Below are 24,688 nucleotides of genomic sequence, written 5' to 3' on the forward strand. Positions count from 1 at the left end.
AGTAATTCCCTAGAATGTTAAGATGGACTCTAGACTTCACAATCTACCTTGTTATGTCCTTGCACCTTATTGTCTGCCTCCAAAGTTCACGCAATCTTGTCTAAATAGGTAGCATCAAGCTGTATGACACAGCAGATATATCGTCATTGAATTAATAGCTATGATACAGAGGAGAGCACAGAAGAGATTCTGCAACCACTGAAAATCTTGGGCAACACACATAAAATGCTGGAAGAACCCTTCATGATGAAGGGTCTTGGTCCAAAATGTTGACTATTTATTCTCCTCCATAGACTAACCCTGACCTGCTGAGTTCCTCCAGCATTTTGTGTGTGTTATATGAAGTGTCCAAGTTCTTCAATACAAGCTAAAAAAAAGCCAGCAGATTACATCCTGACTGTCACATTGCTCATGACCTTCAAATAATTAGCCAAGGGCATTTGTGCAAATCGTTTCTGTAAATGCAGCATCTGTTTCCACTGACAGAAGGATCAATAATCAAAGGACACATTTAAAGTAAATAATAAAAAGAAACACTGGTGAACACAGAATTAAAACAAAATAGTACAAAATGATGAGCTGGAGTGCACTGTCAGATAGGATGCTACAAGTAAATCCAGTAACTAAATAAGAAGGAAAATGAATACATAATTGAGAAAAATGAGGAAATAAGAACAGCAAAACTAACTGGAAAGCTCCCTGAACAGAACAAGTACAGACATGATGGACTGAATGGCCTCATTGTCCTGTATGAAATATAAACATACTGAATTTATTTAATAGTACTATGAAAATTCAATTAAAAGAACTCGGCTATAATCACTAATAACTTAATTATTACTTTTACTTGTGGTATGTCGAGCATCTTGCTAGAAAGATCAATGACTTTATATATCCACTGAGATCCCCTTAATAATGCTTCACAGTGCAAACCACATTAAAATACAACTGAAAATTGCCCCTCAAGCCAGAAAACTTGAAGAGATGGCCAGGAGCCTCATAGAACTAGTGTCAAAATAATAAGAAATATACTTGATCTTGTAACATATGAAGTCAAGCAATTACACTGCAAATGCCAGGAGACTGGGTTTGATATGGAGTTACTGAAATATACAGCACAAAAGGCCACTTGGTGTATCATATCCATGCTAGCTTAATCCAGACTGTTGCTATGCTCAACATCCTCGTTACTACAGTGGGATCACAGCAGTGAAATATTTAGTCATTACTTTTGGGAGAAATGCAATGCCTGTAAGTTGGAAGTCTTAGGGAAAACTACTTCCTCTTTGTTTTCCTGGTCTTCTCTGCCGCTTCCCCCCACCTCCGCATCTAATCTACTATGAATGAATTCTAATAACATGTTTTGCTGCATTTTAGAACCTATTATAATTATACTTTTCAGGAGCCAAGGATTTGTTCTCTTTGAAGGTTTATTTCAACGTCAGAAACTAATTGAGGAGGCTGCAATACAATACATGCACTCAACATGTTTCTGCAAAATTCCTTTGTGAACATAATGAAAGCCAATCCACCATTCATGGATCATACCATCAAGGGACAAATGAGTACTTGCCGAGATCCATAATGGATTGCTGGGGAACTCTGGTACACAGACGCAATAAGGGAGGTGGAGGGAGGGGAAGGAGAACAAGCTGGAGATGAGAGGTGAAGCCAGGTGGGTGGGGGAGGGGGGCAGAAGTAAGAAGCTGGGAGGTAATAGGTGGAAGAGGTAAAAGGGCTGGAGAAAAAGGAAGCTGATTGGAGAGGAGAGTGAACCATGGGCGAAAGAAAGAGAGAGGGGCACCGAAAGAAGATGATATGTAGGCGAGGAGAAGAGGTAAGAGGTCAGAGTGCAGAATTGAAGAAAGGGGGGAGGGGGAGTTGGAGAAATCAGGTTGGAGACTACCTAGACGAAATATGAGGTGTTGCTCCTCCAACCTGAGAGTGGCCTCATTGTGGCAGAAGAGGTGACCGTGGACCGACAGGTCAGAATGGGAATGGGGATAGTAATCCAAATGCTTGGCCACTGGGAAATCCCGCTTTCAGTGAATGGAGCAGAGGTGCTCGACAAAGCAGTCCCCAATGTACATCAGGTCTCAGCAATGCAGAGGAGACTGCATTGGGAGCACCGGATACAATAGGTAATTCCAGCAGATTTGCAGGTGAAGTGTTGCTTCACCTGAAAGGACTGTTTGGGGCCCTTTGAATAGAGTTGAGGGAGAAGGTAAATGGGCAAGTGTAGCACTTCTACCGCTTGCAGGGATAAGTACCAGGAGGGAGATCAGTGAGGAGGGATGAATGGACAAGGAAATTATGGAGGGAGCGATACCAGCAGAAAGTAGATAATGATGGGGGGGGGGGAGAGCGGGAAAGAGGTAAAGATGTGTTCGGTGGTAGAAGAATTTGCAAAAAGTTATGTGTTGGATGCAGAGGTTCACGGGGTGTTAGGTGAGAACAAGTGGAACTCTATCCCTATTAAGGTGGCAGGAAGATGGGATGAGTGTGGATGTCCGGGAAATGGTGTAGATGCAGATGAGGGCAGCATCTGTGGTAGAGGAAGGGGAACCCAATTCCTTGAAGAAGGTGGACATCTCTGATGTCCTGAAAAGGAAATCCTAATCCTGGGAACAAATGTGGCAGAGTCAAAGGAACTGACAAAAAGGCATTGGCATTTTTACAGGAGACAGGGTGAATAGTCAAGATAGCCAGGGAATCAGTAAGTTTATAAAATCAGTAGGTTGGTAGACAGTTTGTCTCCAAAGATCGAGAAAGGGGAGAGAGGTATCAGAAATGGACCAAGTGAATTTAAGGGCAGGGTCGAAGTTGCAGGCAAAGTTTTTGAAGTTGACGAGCTCAGCAGGGGTGTATGAAGCAGTGCCAATGCAGTTGTCAGTGCAGTGCAGAAAGAGTTGGGGAGCATTTCCAGGAAAGGCTTTGAACATGTACTGCCCCATGTCGCCGATGAAGAGGCAGGCACAGCTGTGGCCCATGGGAGTGCCCATGCTGCACCTCGAGTTTGGAGAAAGTGTAAGCAGCTGAAAGAGAAATTGTTGAAGGTTAGAACCAGTTGCAACAGATGAATGAGGAGAGTGATGGAGGGGAATTGGTTGGATCTGTTGTCGAGAAAGAAACGGAGAGCTTTAAGACCTTCTCGAGGGAGGTCAGAAGTGGTTCGGGACTGGACATCCATGGTGAAAATGAGGCAATCAGGGCTAGGGAATGAAAATTGTTGGGGAGATTGACAGCATGTGAAGTGTTCCCAGGAGATCAGCAGTTTCTAAGCTACTCAAACCACCCCATCTGGCGCCAACAGTCATTCTACATTCAAAATCACTTAGATTACATTTCTTCCCCATTCTGATGTTTGGTCTGGAAACAACTGAATCTGTTGACCTTGTCTGATGCTTTTATGCATTGAGTTGGTGCCACATGATTGGCTGATTTGATATTTGTGTTAATGAGATGTACAGGTGTATCTAATAAATGGCCACTATAACTATACAGTGGCATGCAAAAGCTTGGGCACTCCTGGTCAAAATTTCTTGTTACTGTGAATAGCTAAGCAAGTAAAAGATGAACTGATCTCCAGAAGTCAAAGTTAAAGATGACACATTCTTTTCAACATTTTAAGCAAGATTAGTGTATTATTTTTGTTATCTACAATTTTAGAGTGAAAAAAAGGAAAGGAGCACCATGCAAAAGTTTGGACACCCCAAGAGATTTGAGCTCTCAGATAACTTTTACCAAGGTCTCAGGCCTTAATTAGCTTGTTAGGGCTATGGCTTGATCACAGTCATCATTAGGAAAGGCCAGGTGATACAAATTTTAAAGCTTCATAAATACCCAGACTCTTCAAAGCTTGTCCCAACAATCAGCATGCAATGGGCTTCTCTAAGCAGCTGCCTAGCACTCTGAAAATTAAAATAAATGATGCCCACAAAGCAGGAGAAGGCTATAAGAAGATAGCAAAGTGTTTTCAGGTAGCCATTTCCTCAGTTCATAATGTAATTAAGAAATGGCAGTTAACAGGAATGGTGGAGGTCAAACTGAGGTCTGGAAGACCAAAAAAACTTTCTGAGGGAACTGCCCATAGGACTGCTAGAAAGGCAAATCAAAACCCCCGTTTGACTGCAAAAGACCTTCAGGAAGATTTAGCAGATTCTGGAGTGGTGGTGCACTGTTCTACTATGCAGCGACACCTGCACAAATATGACCTTCGTGGAAGAGTCATCAGAAGAAAACCTTTCCTGTATCCTCACCACAAAATTCAACGTCAGAAGTTTGCAAAGAAACATCTAAACAAGCCTGTTGCATTTTGGAAACAAGTCCTGTGGACCGATGAAGTTAAAATAGAACTTTTTGGTCGTACTGGGCAAAGGTATGTTTGGAGAAAAAAGGGTGCAGAATTTCATGCAAAGAACACCTCTCTGACTGTTAAGCATGGGGGTGGATCAATCATACTTTGGGCTTGTGTTGCAGCCAGTGGCATGGGAAACATTTCACTGGTAGAGGGAAGAATGAATTCAATTAAATACAAGCAAATTCTAGAAGCAAACATCACACCTTCTGTGAAAAAAAAAGTTTAAGATGAAAAGAAGATGGCTTCCGCAACAGGATAATGATCCTAAACACACCTCAAAATCCATAATGGACTACCTCAAGAGGCACAAGCTGAGGGTTTTGCCATGGCCCTCACAGTCCCCTGATCTAAACATCATCAAAAGTCTGTGGATAGACCTCAAAAGAGCAATGCATGTAAGACGGCCCAAGAATCTCACAGAACTAGAAGCCTTTTGCAAGGAAGAATGAGTGAAAATATCCAAACAAGAATTAAAAGACTCCTAGCTGGCCACAGAAAGTGTTTACAAGCTGTGATACTTGCCAAAGGGGTGTTAATAAGTACTGACCACGCAGGGTACCCAAACTTTTGCTTTGGGCCCTTTTCCTTTTTTGTTATTTTGAAACTGTAAAAGATAGAAATAAAAAAGTAACACACACAAAATGCTGGTGGAACGCAGCAGGCCAGTCAGCATCTATAGGGAGAAACGCTGTCGATGTTTCGGGCCGACCCTTCGTCAGGACTAACTGAAAGGAAAGATAGTAAGAGATTTGAAAGTAGGAGGGGGAGGGGAAAATGCGAAATGATAGGAGAAGACTGGAGGGGGTGGGTGAAGCTGAGAGCCAGAAAGGTGATTAGCAAAAGGGATACAGAGCTAGAGAAGGGAAAGGATCATGGGACGGGAGGCCTAGAGAGAAAGAAAGAGAGAGGGGAGCACCAGAGGGAGATGGAGAACAGGCAGAGTGATGGGCAGAGAGAGAAAAATAAAGGGAGGGGGAAAAAATTCAAAAGAAAAACAACTAAATATATCAGGGATGGGGTAAGAAGGGGAGGAGGGGCATTAACAGAAGTTAGAGAAGTCAATGTTCATGCCATCAGGTTGGAGGCTACCCAGCTGGTATATAAAGTGTTCTTCCTCCAACCTGAGTGTGGCTTCATCTTGACAGTAGAGGAGGCCATGGATAGACATATCAGAATGGGAATGGGACGTGGAATTAAAATGTGTGGCCACTGGGAGATCCTGCTTTCTCTGGCGGACAGAGTGTAGGTGTTCAGCGAAACGGTCTCCCAATCTGCGTTGGGTCTCACCAATATATAAAAGGCCACACCGGGAACACCGGACGCAGTATATCATACCAGCCGACTCACAGGTGAAGTGTCGCCTCACCAGGAAGGACTGTCTGGGGCCCTGAATGGTGGTGAGGGAGGAAGTGTAAGGGCAGGTGTAGCACTTGTTCCGCTTGCAAGGATAAGTGCCAGGAGGGAGATCGGTGGGAAGGGATGGGGGGGGGGGGAAATGAATGGACAAGGGAGTTGCGTAGGGAGCGATCCCTGCGGAAAGCAGAAAGGTGGGGGAGGGAAAAATGTGCTTGGTAGTGGGATCCCGTTGGAGGTGGCAATAAAAATATAATCTTGCTTACAATATTAAAGAAATGTGTTATCTTCAACTTTATGCCTTTTGGAGATCAGGTCAACTTTTACTCACTTAGCTATTCACAGTAACAGAAATTTTGACCAGGGGTGCCCAAACTTTTGCATGCCACTGTATCTCCCTTACTGATTAAACAACTTATTAAAAATTAGTTCTTGACCATGATCTAATGGATAGCATTCAGATTTCATTCAGAGAATTGTGTGTTCATTCTGCTTGAGTCTCAAGCATATAATCCAGGGTGAAACTCCAGAGCAGTACTGAAGGAGTCACGACTGCCGAGGGTATTTCCCCTGGTATCCTGGCCAATATTCCTTAACAAAAATTTTTTAAAAGAGTTGTATCATTGCTATCCATGAGGTCTTACTGCACAGAGATTAGTTGAAATGTTTCTTTATTTTGAACAGTGTTAGCAAGTCAAAAATAGCTAATTAACTAAAGGTGACTGGATATCCATGTTGTGGAAGGTCCACCACAAAGGAACATCTATAATCTATATTTATTAGAACGGAATATCAATAATAACTTTCAATTACCTCCTACTGATGTGCTGACCCAAGTCTTAAGGGATTGGAAAGGTAAATTTAAGTCAATTATTTTCACTAACTGAATTGGTCATATGAAATGCCTTCAATTGGACATTCTCGTCAAGTGAATGATAAAGTAATTTTACTTACAAAAGGAGATGAGAAAATGTAATTCTCAGAAGTCATTATTAACACAGAATTTGTGAATTGTTTCTCAGGGGAAATGAAACAATTATAAAGCAAAGAGAATATTAAACAGTATGAAGGAAAGCAACAGAAGTTGCTTGATCTACCTTGTTCTTGCAAAAAGTAATCAGCAAAATAAACTGAAGAATATTAATTGCATTTCAAAGCAATCTTCTGGCAAATCCTCTGTGCTTGGGTTTTTAAAGCCAATAACTGGGCCAGAGTATTAGTTATAGAACTAATCACTTACAGATCTTGTGTCTTCCTTTCAGTGGAAATTTCACCAGAAGTTCCTGTGGATTGGTACAAATAAATACAAAGGGAGATCCACTCTCCTGATCTGCAAACTGAAAACAAAAGGAAAACATTAAAATTGTTAAACCTTGGTGAGATAGGGAAATCACTTTCCACCAATTTAGCCACCACAGTAATCCCTTCCCAAAACTGAGCCTGCACTTTTCTGAAGAACAAAATAATTGATTTTAAGCTGCCTTCAGCTGAAAAATAAACTCACCTGACACTGCAGTACTGGTTAAAATATACTCCACTACTCAGCTCGTGTCAACCTTTCCAAATGGTTGAAAACTAGGGTGCAACTTTTTGAAATATAGGTGTGAAACAATTTCCTGCAAAGAGCTGTGTGTAAAACAACCTAAGTGAAATGCTTCAAATGGAGTCTCTGTCACTAACTTCAGTGTCGTCAATTTCAGATGGAAAATTGGCAGCTTGCAAAATGATAATTATGCATTATCATCTGCATCACTGGATCTTTTGGAACTATTAAGAGATTCACAAAGGAATGAAAATTGGTTTGGGTGTTGCAGTCCACTTGTGATTAGAACCAGTTTCCAGAGACATGTCATTTGTGAACTGGAAGATCGATGCTGCTCAGTTTACTCTGTAACACAAGGACAACAATCCTGTTCCATTTGAGTACACGGACAGCTGCGCACTAATATTTCTTTCCTGTACCATATACTTGCAATAAACCACGCACCATTCAAGGCCAAAAACAAAATAATTTTGTAAGACTTCAGGGAAGGAATAACTAATAATAATTACCCGAAGTAGGATTCCAGAAAGCCACAGGAGACCTCCAGGAATAGCGGGTTTTTTGTTGTCAATGCAACTATGCTGTTTGACTACTTTATGTAATCTACCAGAAGCTCCAAGGAATTGTGATGTCCCTTTATTTCTCCCTTAGAGTACCAATGGAGCAAATCAAAATAGGATCAGGGTCTGGATGTTAGAAGTTATTCTTGATAAATTAGGAGCAGGTTAAAGAAGTGTGGGATACAGTGACAATGCAGCTTGGCTAGAGACACACAAAACCTTGGTGGGAGACAGATCTCCATTCCCTCTTCCTACCACCGACTAAAGGTGAATGGACAAAACACACCAGACGTCAGTGGAGAAATCTTGCTTAGTATTTTTCAAAAAGCATTGTCAGTGACGCAGATTTCTTCACCATGAAGATCCAAATTTTCAGATTTTTAAGTGGAAACTGAGTTCACTCACAGGGTTTTCTTGTAGGCAAATATACGTTTTCAAATAGCCTGAATCTATTAAAAGGAACTCATGAGGAGATGACATTTCCAATTCTCCATTGCAGAGACCATTTACTACTGGTTAATCTTTAGGTTAGTGGTCAGTACATAGTGGGTTCAAGTCTTTCTCCATGGGCAGGGTTACAGAGGGTACTTCAGCACATCGCCGTAAGATAGTGGTCATCAACCTTTTTAAGCCCAAGATCCCCTACCTCGGCTTTAGTAAAAGGCAAGATCAATCCCAGATCAATTAGTTACACACATGCGCACCGGGGCAGAAAAGACCAGAAGTAAAACCCTGCAAACCAGAAGTAGAAATGATGTATAAACACCAGGGATCACCACCCTTTTTTTGCACCGCGGACCGGTTTAATATTGACAATATTCTTGTAGACCGGCAGAGGGGGGGAGGGGGGTGTTAAACACGACAGGAATACATCGATACTCAAAGCAGGTTCCTTATGTCCAGTCTATTGCGCAATTTAGTTTTTGCGGCTCTCAGCACATAGCTTCTGTCCTGCGCTGTTCACATTTTTTCCGCTGAAAAAACTCAACGGGTTTGTCTATAAGTGCTGAGTGCTTGGACTCAGGGTACCAAAGCAGTTTTGAGGGCTTCATTGCTTCATTGGACAGCCTCCGGGCCCAAATTCCAGCTTCCTGCCCACCCGCCGCCAGACGCCCTGGCCAGGTGCGGTTGGTCATGGGTCGAGTGAGAGGAAATGGTCAGGGCCAGAGGTCCCCGTACCGTGGCCGCGGCAGTCGCAGTCCAGAGAGAGCGAGTCACCAAGCAAGGAGTGCGACAAACGCGTGCCCATGCCCCCTTGTAGGATCTATTGGCTGCTCTGATACTTATGAAACGCTGAGCCCGAATTAGGCCGTCTGGGAATATTTTAGCACCGGATTCCCCACGAATATTCGGTGTGTTAAATAGGTTTAGAGGCAGTGCTCCAGATCAGTAGCAGCGGCATTTCCTGCCGGCCGGTTACCCAAGGGCAACCAGTGATTCCTGGCGCGAGGGTATCACTGCGTTTAGGTGACTGATGACCTTGCGTGGGTTCAAGTTCAACAGTGAGCGTGACAGGGAGTGAGGAAAGGTGCACCTAACTCCGATTGTTTCCTTGCTGGTGGTTGGGGACCAGTGAATTACACTGTGTAGTGCGGGGGATCTACACGCATGCGCATTGGGCAGAGAGAACGGAACGAAAACCCCACAACCCGGAAACAATCTCTCAACAGTATTTGTGTATTTATTTTTCATTTTTTTCGGGATCTACTGGGAAAGACTCAAAGATCGACTAGTCGATCACGATCGAAGGGTTGGCGACCACTACTGTAAGAGATGAGGTTTTGTAGCCAAGATGCTAAATTGACCCCTGCTCTCTTGCTTATGTGAACAGAAAGGACTCATGTAACATTTTTTTTGTAGCACTGGCGCTCTACCTAGTAACTTGCCCAATATTTATCACTGAGAAACATTATGCACACGCAACAGTTTGTAAGACTATGCTGAGTGCAAATTGTTTAAAACATTTCACAAATTGCAATAATTACACTTCAGAGTTGGCTAGGATTATAACTGTAAGAGTGCAGAGGTTGGCTTTATGCTGACTCACTATTCAGAAATCCAGTCAGTCACAGTGATCCAGTTGACCTGCTCATTCTCCACAGCTCTGCAAATTACTTTCCTACCAATGACTATCCAATTCTTTTTCTTTTGAAAATCCTGATAATTTCTTCTGCCCTTGCATCCTTACATTTAAAAAGTTGCTCCTTCTATCTCTCTATATCTTTAATGCAATATTTTAGATTTGCGCCACCTGAACCTTGAACCAGCTTCTCTTTGGGCCTCAGACAGACCCATCGTCACTTTACATGCCTCCAACCTACCTTCTGTCCAAGGAACATCACACCGGCTTCTGTACTCCAACCTTAAAGCAAGTCACCCTCATTCCTGGAATTATTTACAGCAGGGGTTCCTAACCTTTTTTATGCCATGGACCCCTACCATTAAATGAGGGTTCCGTGGACCCCAGATTGGGAACTCCTGATTTAGAGTACTCTTTTCTACATTTACTCTTGGATCTTTACACCCTTCCTCAATGCTGGTGACAGATTCAACAGCAGCAGGGAAGCACAGGAGTATAGCAGCTACCGTAACACTTTACAACAGCTATCGAGGTTCAATTGTCTGTAAGGAGTTTGCATGCTCTTCCTTTAACCACGCAAATTTCTTCCAGGTGCTATAGTTTCCTTCCACATTGCAAAGACTTATGGATTAGTAAAGGTTAGTAAGTTGGTTCTGATAGAAGATTTATTTTCTAATTATCCCTATTGTTATTGAAAGTTTTTCACTCCTCACATCTAACGCATTCACCTCCACTGTTGACAGCCATGGAGGCAATAGTAGCATTGATGGATCCTTCCCTCAAATGATCAGCAGAGTTCAAAATCAGCAAAGTTGCTTTCAAGGAGCTGCCTCAATAACACTCAATAATCATTTCTGGCCTTTTTCCTCACCATGGTGTCACTTCAGTTTATATATATACTTATAAGTTTATAACATTTGCTATATAAAATCAATAGAACAGATGGAGACATACGAAGTATGTTAACATTAACCATAATTAATTGAAAACGATCACATTGAATGTCAGTATAAAAAGCTGAGTAATGCAATTCAATATGCAATTATCTGTTGCAGTACCACAGATCTGTAGATAGTTCTTATATTTCAACATCTGTGGGTGGGTGTGATTAAATGCTGCTTACAAGAAAAGTAAGGTGTTATTACTTACCACAGAATCTTCCTCATTCTTTAAAGCTATTCATGTGAGCACTTTAAATTCAGCAGGTGAAAAATAACCTAATCCATTAACCCTTTTCAGAACTTTAGACCAAGCATTCAAAATAATTTACTCAGAAAACTCCAAGTCATAAGCAAAATGCTCTAGTAAAGCTAACTGCAATGTAACCAGTGAGGTTGGCCAAATCTATGTGTGGATAGCTAAATAGCATTCCAAGTACTATTTCACAACAGGGCACAAGCACACACCCACCCCTAGTGCACTTCATTCTGTATTATCAGATGAAAACACGACACTGTATTATAATATCCCAAGTCTGCTGGAATCAAACCAGTGGCCTCCTATATGTGTGAAAAACAGATTACTTTTCATCATAATTGTGGTCATGTAAAATAAAATGAGGCATCAATGGCATTTATTTTTGATAGCCACAATCTGCTGGAAGAACTCAGCAGATGGAGCAGCATCTGTGGAGGGAAAGGAAATGTTGATGTTTCAGGGCTTTCCTCCCACAGATTCTCTCGACCCACTGAGTTCCTCCAGCAGATTAGCTGTTCATCAAATTACAGCACCTGCAGTCTCTTATGTCTCTATATTTGATATACTGATCTATTGGTTTCTCTCTGTAATTTTCACAAGGAAGCTAATGCAACTGTAGAAAATGCAAATCTCTTACTTATCTCTTGTTGATCCAGACTTCATTAGGTACAGGTATTTTGCTTGTTCTTTGAGTAGACACATCTTGTTTCACCCTTGTTATTACTTTCATCAAAGAATTTCCCTACTTAGGGCTCTATTTGTAATTTATCCAGCATCTTAGCCCAAAGACACAAGGTGGACTAGACTGGAATTTATAGCAGCGTATTTATACAGAGGCTAAAAAAAGATAATCGAAACCTGGATACAGTGACATCAAATACAAATGGGTGAAGGAGAATGGGAGTGAGCCAACAGAATTAAAGACAGAAGACTGTAGAAAAAGAAACAAGGGATTTGTACACGTGGTGAATAAGAAGCCGTTAGAAATCACCAGAGTTTGAAAGCAAAACCATTCAGATGGTAAAATAACAGCTACTGTATATAGTGTATCCAGCCCCCCAGAACACTAAAACTCCAGCACTGGAGCTTGTGGCATGCCAAGCCAGATGCACTGGCATCCAACCACCCCTTCCCCCAAGTGTGCTTCTGATGCCCATGCAGATTCCTGAAAAAGACATTATAGGAGGTTTCCTTCTGAAATATCAGCAAACTTTGCTGTGTCTTGAACTGGTTTTCTCTCCTGTCTCTTTCTGATCCTGAATTGAAATTTATTAACGGCTTGGTGTCCCATTTCCTTTCTCTTCTCTCTCTCACTGAAGAATTCCATACTCTTATAATTATTTTAACACCCACTCATACAGTAACCAACTGAATACCAGTATAGGACAAGAAGTTTATCAGGTGGACCTTAAAATTCCTTTAAGAGTGGAGAAGAATCTACATCTGACCTGAAACAGGTTCTCTGTCATTGCTGGCATCCAATAGAACAACATTGTCTTCCTAAAAGGCATATTCTATCCCAGTAGATAAAGGTCAGGAGTGTGATGGAATATACCCTAGTTGTCAGATTGATTGAAGGCTCAAGTAGCTTGCAAACTGTCACAGCATTATATCCACCACCATAAACAACTACCACATCACTTATGATCTTTGCAGTGTATAATGACAACAGAACCCTTTGAGCAACCAACTAAGACTTTTTTAGCAATATGGTCCTTTAAGAGCTTCATGGATCTTAGAAAAATAGAGATCTATGTGTTAGGGAAATTCTAGGCAGTTTCTAGAGTAGGTTACATGTTGGCACAACATTGTGGACCGAAGGGCCTGTAATGCGTTGTAAATTTCTATGTTCTAACTCCCAAACCTGTGACTTGCACATTGAAAGCAGGCAAGAAAGACAGGAACATGGAAGTACTGCCAATTTCAATTTGCCTTCCAGGTCATATATTATCCTAACAATTCTATCCCCATTTGTCCATCCTCTTGAATCCAACTCCTGGAACAACGTAATGGGAATGTATTTGCTGCACAGAGGAAGAATGAGAAGATGGCTCACCATCAGCTTTGAGGGCACTTTGGAATTCTAAACTCTGCTCCTGTCAATGATGCTCAAACTCTATGAACAAATAAAAATAGGACCAAACAACCAAGACTGATGACTCAGAGAGATAGTGCTAATTAATTAAATTTCAACATCCATTCAGGGAAATAGACACTTGTACGTTAGTTTCCACTGAGGTCACTGAACCACAGAAACAAACTTTTCAAGTAAATAAAGCATCAACAAAAAGGAAATGTCAAGCTATTCCTTGACAAATTTTGCTGTAAGAAGGAGGACAGTACAGACTTTGCTACGACAAGCAACTGGATTCTTTGCTCTTCAATATATTAAAGAGGCTAGAGCTCTGCTTTTGTCAAAGATGTCCCAATTCCTTGATGCTAGCTGACAAATGTTGACTACAAGTGACAGAGAGGGGAAGAAAATGTCAGTGTGCAGACAGAAATGCTTTTCAAATCAAGCATTCAAATGTGGACCTGAGCAAACTCCAATGTACAGAGCAGATTTAGGTGTCATATCTGTCAGTGCTCATCATCGCGCTTGCCTGAAACAAATAGAAGGAAGGAAGGCTGAGGCAGTTTTCAAATCAATTCGACCTAGACCTTTCCAGATTAGAAATTATCTCTTTACTACTTAGATATGTTTGTCTTTTTTCACCTCCACAGTGAAAAACAAGTGGTTGACTTTTAAGAAAAACACACACACACACACAGGTCCGTGCAGTGGGCTCTTGAAAGCTGGAGCTAGATTATGTCTCCTGTGTCTCTCAGTTTCGATGAGGTTCAGGTTCTCTGTGAAATGGAAAGTTGCAAGGTGGAGTAGCAGGTCACAGGCACACACAAAGACTAGAATCTGGATTAAGTGAGAGTAGCGTTAAACATAAAATACAAGGTCAGGCTCAGTGATAACACTGTAAAACAAACAGCAATTTATGGTAATGTTGACAGTAAACAGACAACTGGAGTTTTTTGTTTCTTTGTACACAAAGGGTAAAACAGAAATATCTTACGTAGATTATGAAATAGCTGCCTTTTCATTCTGGATGGACTTCAGCCCAGACGGTTGCAGAAGAGTGTCTTCTTGATAACCATTAAGGCAGCTCTGAGTGGAGTTTCAGACATAAAGGATATGCACAAATGTGCGCAAGCCCACAAACAAAAGCCATGTGATAAGTGCACATACAAAATGCAGATATGTAAAATAGCCACAACCCAAAATAAACACGAACAACATCTGCAGACGCTGGAAATCCGAGCAACACACACAAAATGCTAGAGGAACTCAGTAGACCAGGCAGCATCTATAAAAAAGAGTAAACAGGCGACGTTTTGTGCCAAGACGTGAATTCTTTCCATAGAGTTCCTCCAGTATTTTGTGTGTGTTGCCAAAATAAACACATGGTAATTGTAATCTACAGTAAATATCATTATTTCATATTTTAAATAACTTTCATATTTACTATTGGCTATGTGTTATGAGCATAAGAGGCCATTCAGCCCATCAAGTTCTCATAGCTCTGGCTGCAATCCTAGCAGTTTCATTCCTCTACTTACTTTCCTGTAACAGATTCTCACTCACATGCCCATTAACTCCACCCAGCTATACCAGTGGTAGTTAACAGTAACCAATTAACCTAACAACCAGCATATCTTGGGGACGTGTAGAAAGCGATTGGACCCAGGAATACCCCATGAAGTCATTTGGGGAACACGGAAAATTCCTACAGATAGGTTAAGAGATCAGGATCGAACCAGAGTTTCCAAAACTATGAGGCTGCAGTGCTATCTGCTGCATCGATGGACCACCCACTAGTTTGTGATGATGTGCTGAAGTCTTACGTGATCATATTGCTCAGGAAAAGTCAAGATTCAAATTAATCTTCCTCACAGAACATCTGTGAATCCAGTCAGACCAAAAAATAGACAGCAAATATGCTCTTTAAAAGTTGTTTCCAATAATCATATTCCAAGCCTCTGACAATGAGACTTGAATGCAAAGAGATTATTCAGTTTGATAATAAAATCTGTACAACACAACAATTTGAGGGGGGGGGGGGAGGAAGGATTTACAAGAAAAGGAGATAGCCATGGAAATTCCTCAAGGAAGAATTGACTATCACTGTTACAAGTCCACGTCTATCAGAATGACCTGTTTGATTCACCATTGTGACCCAACCTCAACAGCTCAGCTTTTGTTAGCGTCATCTCTTTAAAACATTTGTGAAATAAAATACTAAACATCCCTTAATTCTATACAGTGCCTGAGAAGTAAACAATCACACTTAAAGCAAGACCAAATCAAGTAACCCAAGTAGATTCCCACTACATTTTAAGACTTAAGAACATCACCTGAGTCACAAAACTCCGTGGACTACAACTTATTATCTAGGCTGACAGTCTGGGGCAGAGCTCAGAGAGTGCTCCTCCATCAGAAGTGACTCCTGTCTTCCTGGGTGGATGTTAAAGACCCCACAGCTCTGGCCAACATGAACCTTCAACAATCACAACCTTTGTATAACGTTAGAAATTTCCAATAGGTGCTGCTTGACCTGCTGAGTTGCCACAGCATTTTGTGCGTATTGCTCTAGATTTCCAGCATCTGCAGATTCTCTTGTGTTTCCCTTCTATGTAGCACTTTCTGTTCTTATGTAGACAAGTAAGCATCTGATTTCTGCACAGTGAAATCTCATAAAGGCAATGAATGATTTCTCTACTGAAAGGCGACAGGAGGGTGACAAAATCAATTAAGACTGCAGGCAGAGCTCATAATTGAAGAAAGAAGCTGGAAGAAATATAAAACTGTATGTGAAAAGACTGTTGACATAGATGTGAGAGGTAAAGGCAGGATAGGACTACAAAAAAACATGACCATAGATGCCGACATTATATCTTTCTTTCCCATCATTCTCTGCTTCCAATGTGTTTATCCAAACCCAACAATTACAGACATATTAATTGCATCATCAACATTTGAGATGTGAATGTGAATCAATGAGGCCTCACCCAGTAGACAAATCCAAGTAACCACTCCCATTGGGATACAACTGAAACCAAAAAGAACGAGCACACTTGCCTTAACTTATGTGAATTCCTTCAACCCTGCCCCGAAGACAAACCTGACACAGTGGGTAATGACATTTTTTTGCTGATTCACCATTCCATCCACAAGAGTATTCTTAAAAACTTAAAGACAAGGGAATGAATTGTACTATGTACAAACCAAAAATTGTATTCGCCAAAAATTTTCTTTAAAATCCTCCAAATAAATTGCAAGTACAATAGTGATCGGATGAATGCAGTATTAAATTATGATTCCAATAACTTCAAAATTTCTCTTGAACAAGTCCCTATACATGTATCAATTTCAGACCAAAGTTTTGTTTGATCAGTTTAAAGTAAATGTGCAGCACAGTGCAGAAAGATGACCTGCCTGTTGGCTTTTGGTCAACATGCTGCTAACAATTTATATTTATTTTTTAAATGCTGGAGCACAAGCTACTGAAGACCAACATGGACAAACTGGAATTGATAAATTTCTGGACATCGTAAGAATTAATGGATATGAGGACAAAGGAGATAGGTTCAATAATCTGATTGAATGGTGCAATGAGCTCAAGGAGCCGAACGGCCGATGTCTTTCTCTTGTGGTATTAAGAAACATTCCTAAGGATTCTCCCTTATTTACCAGGCCACAGCAGAAAGTAGGAAACCACTTAAAAATGAATCTGTAACACAGCTCTTCTTTAAACACCTGTGGGAGAGCAGATGCAACAAAATCATTTACATCTTCCAAAGCTTGTAATTGCAAATTCCTTCATCGGCTCAAAGCTGCTTAAACAAGCTGCCTTTGCAAGAGAATGTGCATCTTTTTGCAAGGGCAAGGCAGGTCCAACATGTATTATTTGGGGTTACACACTTGCTGCTCAAGAGATATATTGTAGCAGGTCACAGATAATACAACACAATTCCATAGCACATTGCCTTCCAGACATTGTAAATCTGACAGAAAGTAACACAGAAGTCCACTGGTATCAAGACTGACTACTTCCCACAAGCGTCAGCATGAGTTAGAAATCTATCCCTTCATAACCTGTCAGTCTCACTCAAAATTACCTCTCTTTAGGTGGCGGAGTTGCTGGATCACCTTTAGTGAAGGTATTGTCACTTTACCTACAATCTTACACAACCATTTTGAAAGTGGTATTTATTAAGTATATTTATAAGCTTGGAAGATTTACACAAAGATTAAACTTTAGAAATGATTGCTCCAAGGATTACTGTTGGCTTTTCTTGTAAGTTCTATGAAAAATCGTTCACTAACAACAATGATATGTACTTCGTGGTAATAAGATCCAAGACACTTTACAGAATATTAGGAAATAAAATTTGGCACTGAGCTACAAAGATTCAATCAGACTTGGGAGGGTCTGAGGAATTTAGAGAATAAGGGGAGAAGGTTGACGTGATTTAGGAAGTGAAATCGCTATATGGAGGCAAGATGGATGCAAGGTTTGATTTTTAATGCTATCAGCCAAAATATCTCCCAAAAAACTGAATATTTTCTTTTCATGTATTTGATCACAGGATTGGATATCGATGCCTGAATTTCCTGTTGGGTACCTAACTACTCCAGCACTCAGCGGAGAGTTAAGAATCAATGATATAGGTGGGTCTGGAATTACAAATAAGCTAGGCTGGATTGTATAGCTAGTTTTCTTTCCCCAGGATATTAGTGAAGCAGATGAAGTGAATGATGAATCACAATTTTATTGGAAAGTGGTGCAGTCACAGTCACAAGGGAATGAAGACCCTCCTCCTGTTCCTGACATTCTTAGGTTCATATGAGTGTTTCTAAATTCGGAACAAGAAGGCAGCGGGAGAGCACCTAAGGATTTCTAGTGGGAAGACATTTTGAGTTCTTGGGGGAAGAGAGAGGCCAGACTGCGCAGGCGCGTGATGTCCGCCAGTTGAGCGTGAACAGTTTAAAAAGAAGGCAGCCATATCCAGCGGGCAGTGGAGTGAGTGGCAGCAGAGTGAAAGTGCTTTGGTTCCTTGGGCTTCAGCGGTAACGGGACGAGGTGAGGCAGTTGTTGATTGCAAAAGGAGGTAGTATGTGTGTGAGGCCAGTTTTCTGTGGTCGGTGTCAGATGTGGGAGGTTCTGGAGTCTCCCGGCATCCCAGACAGCCATATCTGCACCCGGTGCATTGAGATGCGTCTCCTAAGGGACTGTGTTAGAGAACTGCATCTGCAGCTCGATGACCTTCGTCTGGTCAGGGAGAATGAAGAGGTGATAGAGAGGAGTTACAGATAGGTGGTCACTCCGGGGCCACGGGGGACAGAGAAATGGGTCACAGTCAGGAGACTGTCAGGTACTAGAGAGTACCCCTGTGGCTGTACCCCTTGACAATAAGTACTCCTGTTTGAGTACTGTTGCAGGGGACAGCCTACCTGGGGGAAGCAACAGTGGCCGTGCCTCTGGCACAGAGTCTGGCCCTGTGGCTCAGAAGGGTAGGAAAAGGAAGAGGAAGGCAGTAGTGATAGGGGACTCTATAGTCAGGGGTTCAGACAGGTGATTCTGTGGATGCAGGAAAGAAACTCAGATGGTACTTTGCCTCCCAGGTGCCAGGGTCCGGGATGTTTCTGATCATGTCCAAGATATCCTGCGGTGGAAGTGAGAACAGCCAGAGGTCGTGGTACATATTGGTACCAATTACATAGGTAGGAAAAGGGAAGAGGTCCTGAGAGAAGACTACAGGGAGTTAGGAAGGAAGTTGAAAAGCAGGACCTCAAAGGTAGTACTACCTGTGCCACGTGACAGTGAGAATAGGAACAGAATGAGGTGGAGGATAAATGCGTGGCTGAGGGATTGGAGCAGGGGGCAGGGATTCAGATTTCTGGATCTTTGGGACCTCTTTTGCGGCAGGTGTGACCTGTACAAAAAGGACGGGTTGCACTTGAATCCCAGGGGGACCAATATCCTGGTGGGCAGGTTTGATAGAGCTGTTGGGGAGGGTTTAAACTAGTTTGGCAGGGGGGTGGGAATCAGAATGTGAGCGCTGGGATTAAGGTAGAAGGACAAGGGCATGATGTTAAGAGTTCTGAGTTGATGAGGAAGGACAGGCAGGGGATGAAACATAATTGTAGCCAGTTAAAGGGGTTGAAATGTGTTTATTTCAATGCTAGGAGTATTAGGAACAAGGAGGATGAACTTAAGAGCATGGATTAGTACGTGGATCTACGATGTTGCGGCCGTTACTGAAACTTGGTTGGAGGAAGGGCAGGATTGGATGATGCAGGTCCCGGGGTTCATGTGTTTTAAAAGGAATAGGATGGGAGGTAGAAAAGAGGGGGGAGTGGCATTGCTGGTCAGGGATAGTATCACAGCTATAGAAAGGGAGGATGCTGCAGAAGGAGTGTCCACGGAGTCAGTCTCGGTGGAAATCAGAAATAGGAAGGGATCAATCACTATGCTGGGAGTAATCTATAGGCCCCCAATTAGCCCTCAGGACACCGAGGAGCAGATAAGCAGGCAGATTTTAGAATGGTGCAGGAAATACAGGGTAGTAGTTATGGGTGATTTCATCTTCCCTCATATTGACTGGCACCTCCTGAGTGCAAAGGGGATAGATGGGGCTGAATTTGTCGGGTGTGTTCAAGAAGGATTCCTGACAGTATGTGGACCAGCCGACAAGAGGAGAGGCTATACTGGATCTAGTTCTGGGTAATTAACTTGGGTCAGGTGACAGACCTCTTGGTGGGGGAGCATTTTGGTGAGAGTGACCACAACTCCTTTAGCTTCAGCATAGCTATGGAAAAGGATAAAATCAGATGAAATGGTAAAGTGCTTAACTGAGGAAGGGCTAACTTTGAAGGGATGAGGCAGGAACTAGCGAGAGTAAATTGGAAACAGATGTTCAAAGGGGAAAACACAGAAGTAATGTGGGAGAAGCTTAGGGACCACTTGAGCTGGGTTCAGGTTAGGTTTGTCCCACTGAGGCAAGGAAAAAATGGTAGGAAAAGGGAACCGTGGCTGACGAAACATGTGAAGCAACTTGTCAAGAGGAAAAAGGAAGCATATGTTAGATATAAGATGCAGGAAGTAGGAGGGGTTTATGAGAAATATAGGGTAGCCAGGAAGGAGCTAAAGAAAGGACCTAGGAGAGCTCGAAGGGGGTATGAGAAGGCCTTGGCATGTAGGATTAAGGAGAACCCCAAGGCGTTCTATGCGTATGTGAAGAATAGGAGGATGACGAGAATGAAGGTGGGACCGCTAAAGGATAAAGAGGGCAACATGTGCCTGAAAGCGGAGGAGGTTGGGGAGGTCCAAAATGAATACTTTGCTTCAGTATTCACAAGTGAAAAGGATCTTGATCAGGATGAGGTCGAAGTAGAGCGGACCTGTGTGCTGGACAATGTGGAGATTAAGGAAGAAGTGCTGGATCTTCTTAAAAACATTAAGATTGATAAATCCCCAGGGCAGGGTATGATACACCCCAGGTTGTTGTGGGAATTGACAGAAGAGATCGCAGGAGCATTAGCTATGATCTTTGAATCCTCTTTGGCTGCAGGGGAAGTGCCGGAGAACTGGAGAATGTTAATAGGGAGAAACCTAGGGAGAAAATAGGGAGAAAAGTTAATAGGGAGAAACCTGGGAACTATAGACCGGTGAGTCTTACGTTGGTGGTATGCAAACTACTGGAAAGGATTCTTACGGATAGGATCTACGAGCATTTGGAGAAGTAAAGTCTACTCATGGATAGTCAACATGGCTTTGTGAAGGGAAGATCATGCTTCACGAGCCTGAGTGAGTTTTTTGAAGAGGTAACAAAAGAAATTGATGAGGGTAAGGCAGTGGATGTGGTCTACATGGACTTCAGCAAAGCATTTGACAAGGTCCCTCATGAGAGACTCATCCAGAAAGTCATGAGGCATGGGATAAGTGGAACCTTGGCTGTTTGGATAAAAAATTGGCTTAAAGGAAGAAAGCAGAGGGTATTCTGCCTGGAGGTCGGTGACTAGTGGAGTGCCTCAGGATCTGTCCTGGGACCCCTGCTATTTGTGATTTTTATAAATGACCTGGATGTAGAGGTGGAAGGATGGGTGAATAAGTTTGCGGATGACACGAAGACTGGAGGAGTTGTGAATGGAGCTGTAGGTTGTCGAAGGTTATAAGAGGATATAGACAGGCTGCAGAGTTGGGCAGAAAAATGGCAGATGGAGTTCAATCTGGACAAGTGTGAGGTGATGCATTTTGGAAGGACAAACCAGAAGACTGAGTACAGGATTAATGGTCAGTTACTTAAGAGTGTGGATGAACAAAGGGACCTCGGGGTTCAAATCCATACATCCCTCAAGGTCGCTGCACAGGTTGATAGGGTAGTTAAGAAGGCCTATGGGATGTTAGGCTTCATTAACAGGGGGATTGAGTTCAAGAGTAGAGAGGTCATGTTGCAACTCTACAAATCTCTGGTGAGACCGCACTGACAGTATTGCGTTCAATTCTGGTCACCTCATTATAGGAAGGATGTGGAAGCTATGGAGAGGATGCAGAGGAGATTTACCAGGATGTTGCCTGGTTTGGAGAACAAGTCATATGAAGCAAGGTTAGCAGAGCTGGGACTTTTCTCTTTGGAGCGTAGAAGAATGAGAGGGAACTTGATAGTAGTCTACATGATTATGAGAGGCATAGATAGGGTGGACAGTTAGTACCTGTTTCCCAGGGCACCAACAGAAAAAAACAGAGGGCATTTGTACAAAATTAAGGGAGGGAAGTTTAGGGGAGACATCAGGGTTAAGTTTTTTTACACAGAAGGTTGTGAGTGCCTGGAATGACCTGCCAGGGATGGTGGTGGAGGCTAAAACTTTAGGGGTATTTAAGAGCCTCTTGGACAGGCACATAGATGAAAGAAAAATGGAGGGTTATGGGGTAAGTGTGGGTTTAATACTTTTTTTTTTAAAAGGATTATATGGTCAGCACAACATGGAGAGCTAAAGGCCTGTACTGTGCTGTAGTGTTCTATGGTTCTATGGTTCTAACAACCCAATGGCTTCACTGTTTCTAATACTAGAAGTATCTTTTTGTTTTAATTCCAGATTTTTCTCTTTTAATTCAATTATTTGAATTTTGACTCACCAGATACAGTGGCAGGGTTTGAACTTGTCTGTGGGTATCTGTGGATCAATGGTTCAGAACTCTGGCATGTACCTAAACTTAATTACAACTGATAACTTTATACAGATTCGCCCCAGCTTATGAATAGCTCGTAATATTTGGATGGACATTTGTAAGTCCAGTGGAATAATTTTCTGGTTGCTGCAGGGATCTTCTGCCATCTGGGAGCGTGGTTGGCAATCCCAGTTCCAAATGTCTGGGTTACAAACAGTTCACAAGAACGGAACCTTGTCATAACGTTGAAACAACCTGCAATGCAGTAAACTAAGGAATTTATTTATGACAAGGTCCAAAACACTTCAGTGAGGTGAAATGACCAACTAATGTCTTCTGATTTATATAAAGGATAAGTTCAGTGTGTCTACCTTGATCACAAGCAGAGCATGAGTTGGCCAACCGGCCCCTCAAGCCTCATCTTCTCTTCTGTGGCAATTCTCATACTATTAAGATCAAAAAATTACACACCCACTTTCAAAGTGGCATGCTGAAAATGATTTTCTGCATTATTTTCAAATTTAATCTGTTTTAAACCATGAAAAATGCCACAACATAACAAATGATCATATTCTGAGTCCTACCCGCCCCCACCAAATGAACTTAGCATAAACAGGAAAGTCGTAAGTGTGACAAAATACTACTTCACTTGCAAACATCACAGTGCAATAATTATAAACAGAATCATTGACAACCAACAGATACATCGAGTTCTCGCTGTTGTAAATACGTCAGGATATGGCATTCCATTTTAACCAGGACCCTGTGAACAAGAACTGCTGCTGACAAATACTGCAAGTCACAGAGGAAAGACTGAGCTTACAGATATACCAAAAACTGCCACCTTCTTCAAGGAAAGCAACATTCTGATATTTTAAAAAGCTGCCTCTTCATCACATTCATGATGCAATTTCACTGCTTGCTAAGTGACAGCTTAAGAATTTATTTTGAGAGTGTCAACAGCAGTCTTGCGTGTAATATATACAAAGCTCCCAAAACAATGTAGCTCACCATCCGCGCAACCCCTCCCCATGGCAAACAGCTAGACTGACTGTGTGTGTGGGAGGCAGCATTCTGAGCCACAAAGCTGACAGCTATTCCCTTCACCGCCAGCACAACTTTTGCAACAGCATGAAAAATTATGTGACCAGCTGGTGACAAGGAGAGATCGATTTATCAGATGTTTCTATTTCCATTTCCAGGAATGAGACATTATATGTTTGTTCACTTATACTAACTCTTTAATAGCTCCCTTGTCGCACCAGAATTACGGAAGCAGCTGATGGATGTGACCCGCTCTGATTTCTTCCCGTCATGTCCCAGTTGCGCTTCACCTCACCCCTTCCCCTTTTACCATATCATTAGTACCGTCACATTCCCAAATTTCCAGTTTTAGTTTCAGCCTTATGGACTAGTTTTGGTCATGAACTGGGCATTGTCATTAAAGGTCCAATTTCAACCCCAATAAAATTAAATTTCAATTCACAAACTGATGAAGCATGTTGACATCCTTGCCAAAGATTATTCGGATTGGGCAGAACTTGCAGGCATGCAATTAGTGCACTGAGCTGTTCTTGGACACATCTAACAGTCGGCTACACATTCACCAGAACAATGTGACACAATGCAGGTGGGGAGGCAGGGACCAGCTGGCTGTCTCTTGCACTCTACACTGAATTCAAAGCATTCTGTTAGTTATTTATACAGACAAAGCTTTCAGTAGTGCGTACATACACACACACACACACACACACACACTCACACACAGCACAAAAGTACAAGAGAAAAAAACATTGACCTTTTTACTTGAAAACAAGGACAGCTTTTATGCTGTTGTTATAACACTATTGAATGAACTTCTTGTATAATAATGAGAACTTTCAACCTCATTATCTACCTCATGATGGCCTTGCATCTTATGGTCTTCCTGCACTACACAGTCCATAACTGTAACATTACAGTTTGCATTCTGTTATTGTTTTTCCTTTGTGCTGTTTTGAAATGACCTACGTGGATGGCATGCAAATCTAAGTTTTTCCACTGTATCTTGGTACATATAATAATAAATCTATAACTATTCAAAATAAACCATCAGTGCATGATAAATATCTAAAGTGGTTTCAAGGATGTAGCTTAAACATTAGGATTTTCACTGTTACAGCCTGTAAGTCACCTTCATCACTACAAATCTGTTGTAATCGGTTCAAGTGTCCTTAGTATTGAGACTAATCACCACCCGGTAGAACTAAGCACATTCTACAAGAGGGAAACGGAGAGCAAAGGCAGCTAGATTGTAGCCAGGAGTGCTATACTGTGCCAGGACAGTCTACCTGTGGTTACCGCCTCTCAGGCCAACCTTGCCATGTACTG

At 42.0% G+C, this 24,688-nt stretch overlaps 1 protein-coding gene across 1 annotated transcript in view; it reads right to left on the minus strand.

The window, feature by feature from the left end:
- trip4 (thyroid hormone receptor interactor 4) overlaps nt 1-24,688 on the minus strand; it is a 108,478-nt gene that overhangs the window by 24,710 nt on the left and 59,080 nt on the right. Inside the window, exon 12 of the mRNA XM_059946873.1 lies at nt 6,954-7,050. Coding sequence (XP_059802856.1) covers nt 6,954-7,050 — 97 coding nt within the window. The remainder of the gene's footprint in view (nt 1-6,953; nt 7,051-24,688) is intronic.

This window comes from Hypanus sabinus, chromosome 21, assembly GCF_030144855.1.
Source record: "Hypanus sabinus isolate sHypSab1 chromosome 21, sHypSab1.hap1, whole genome shotgun sequence".
Classification (NCBI taxonomy): Eukaryota; Metazoa; Chordata; class Chondrichthyes; order Myliobatiformes; family Dasyatidae; genus Hypanus; species Hypanus sabinus.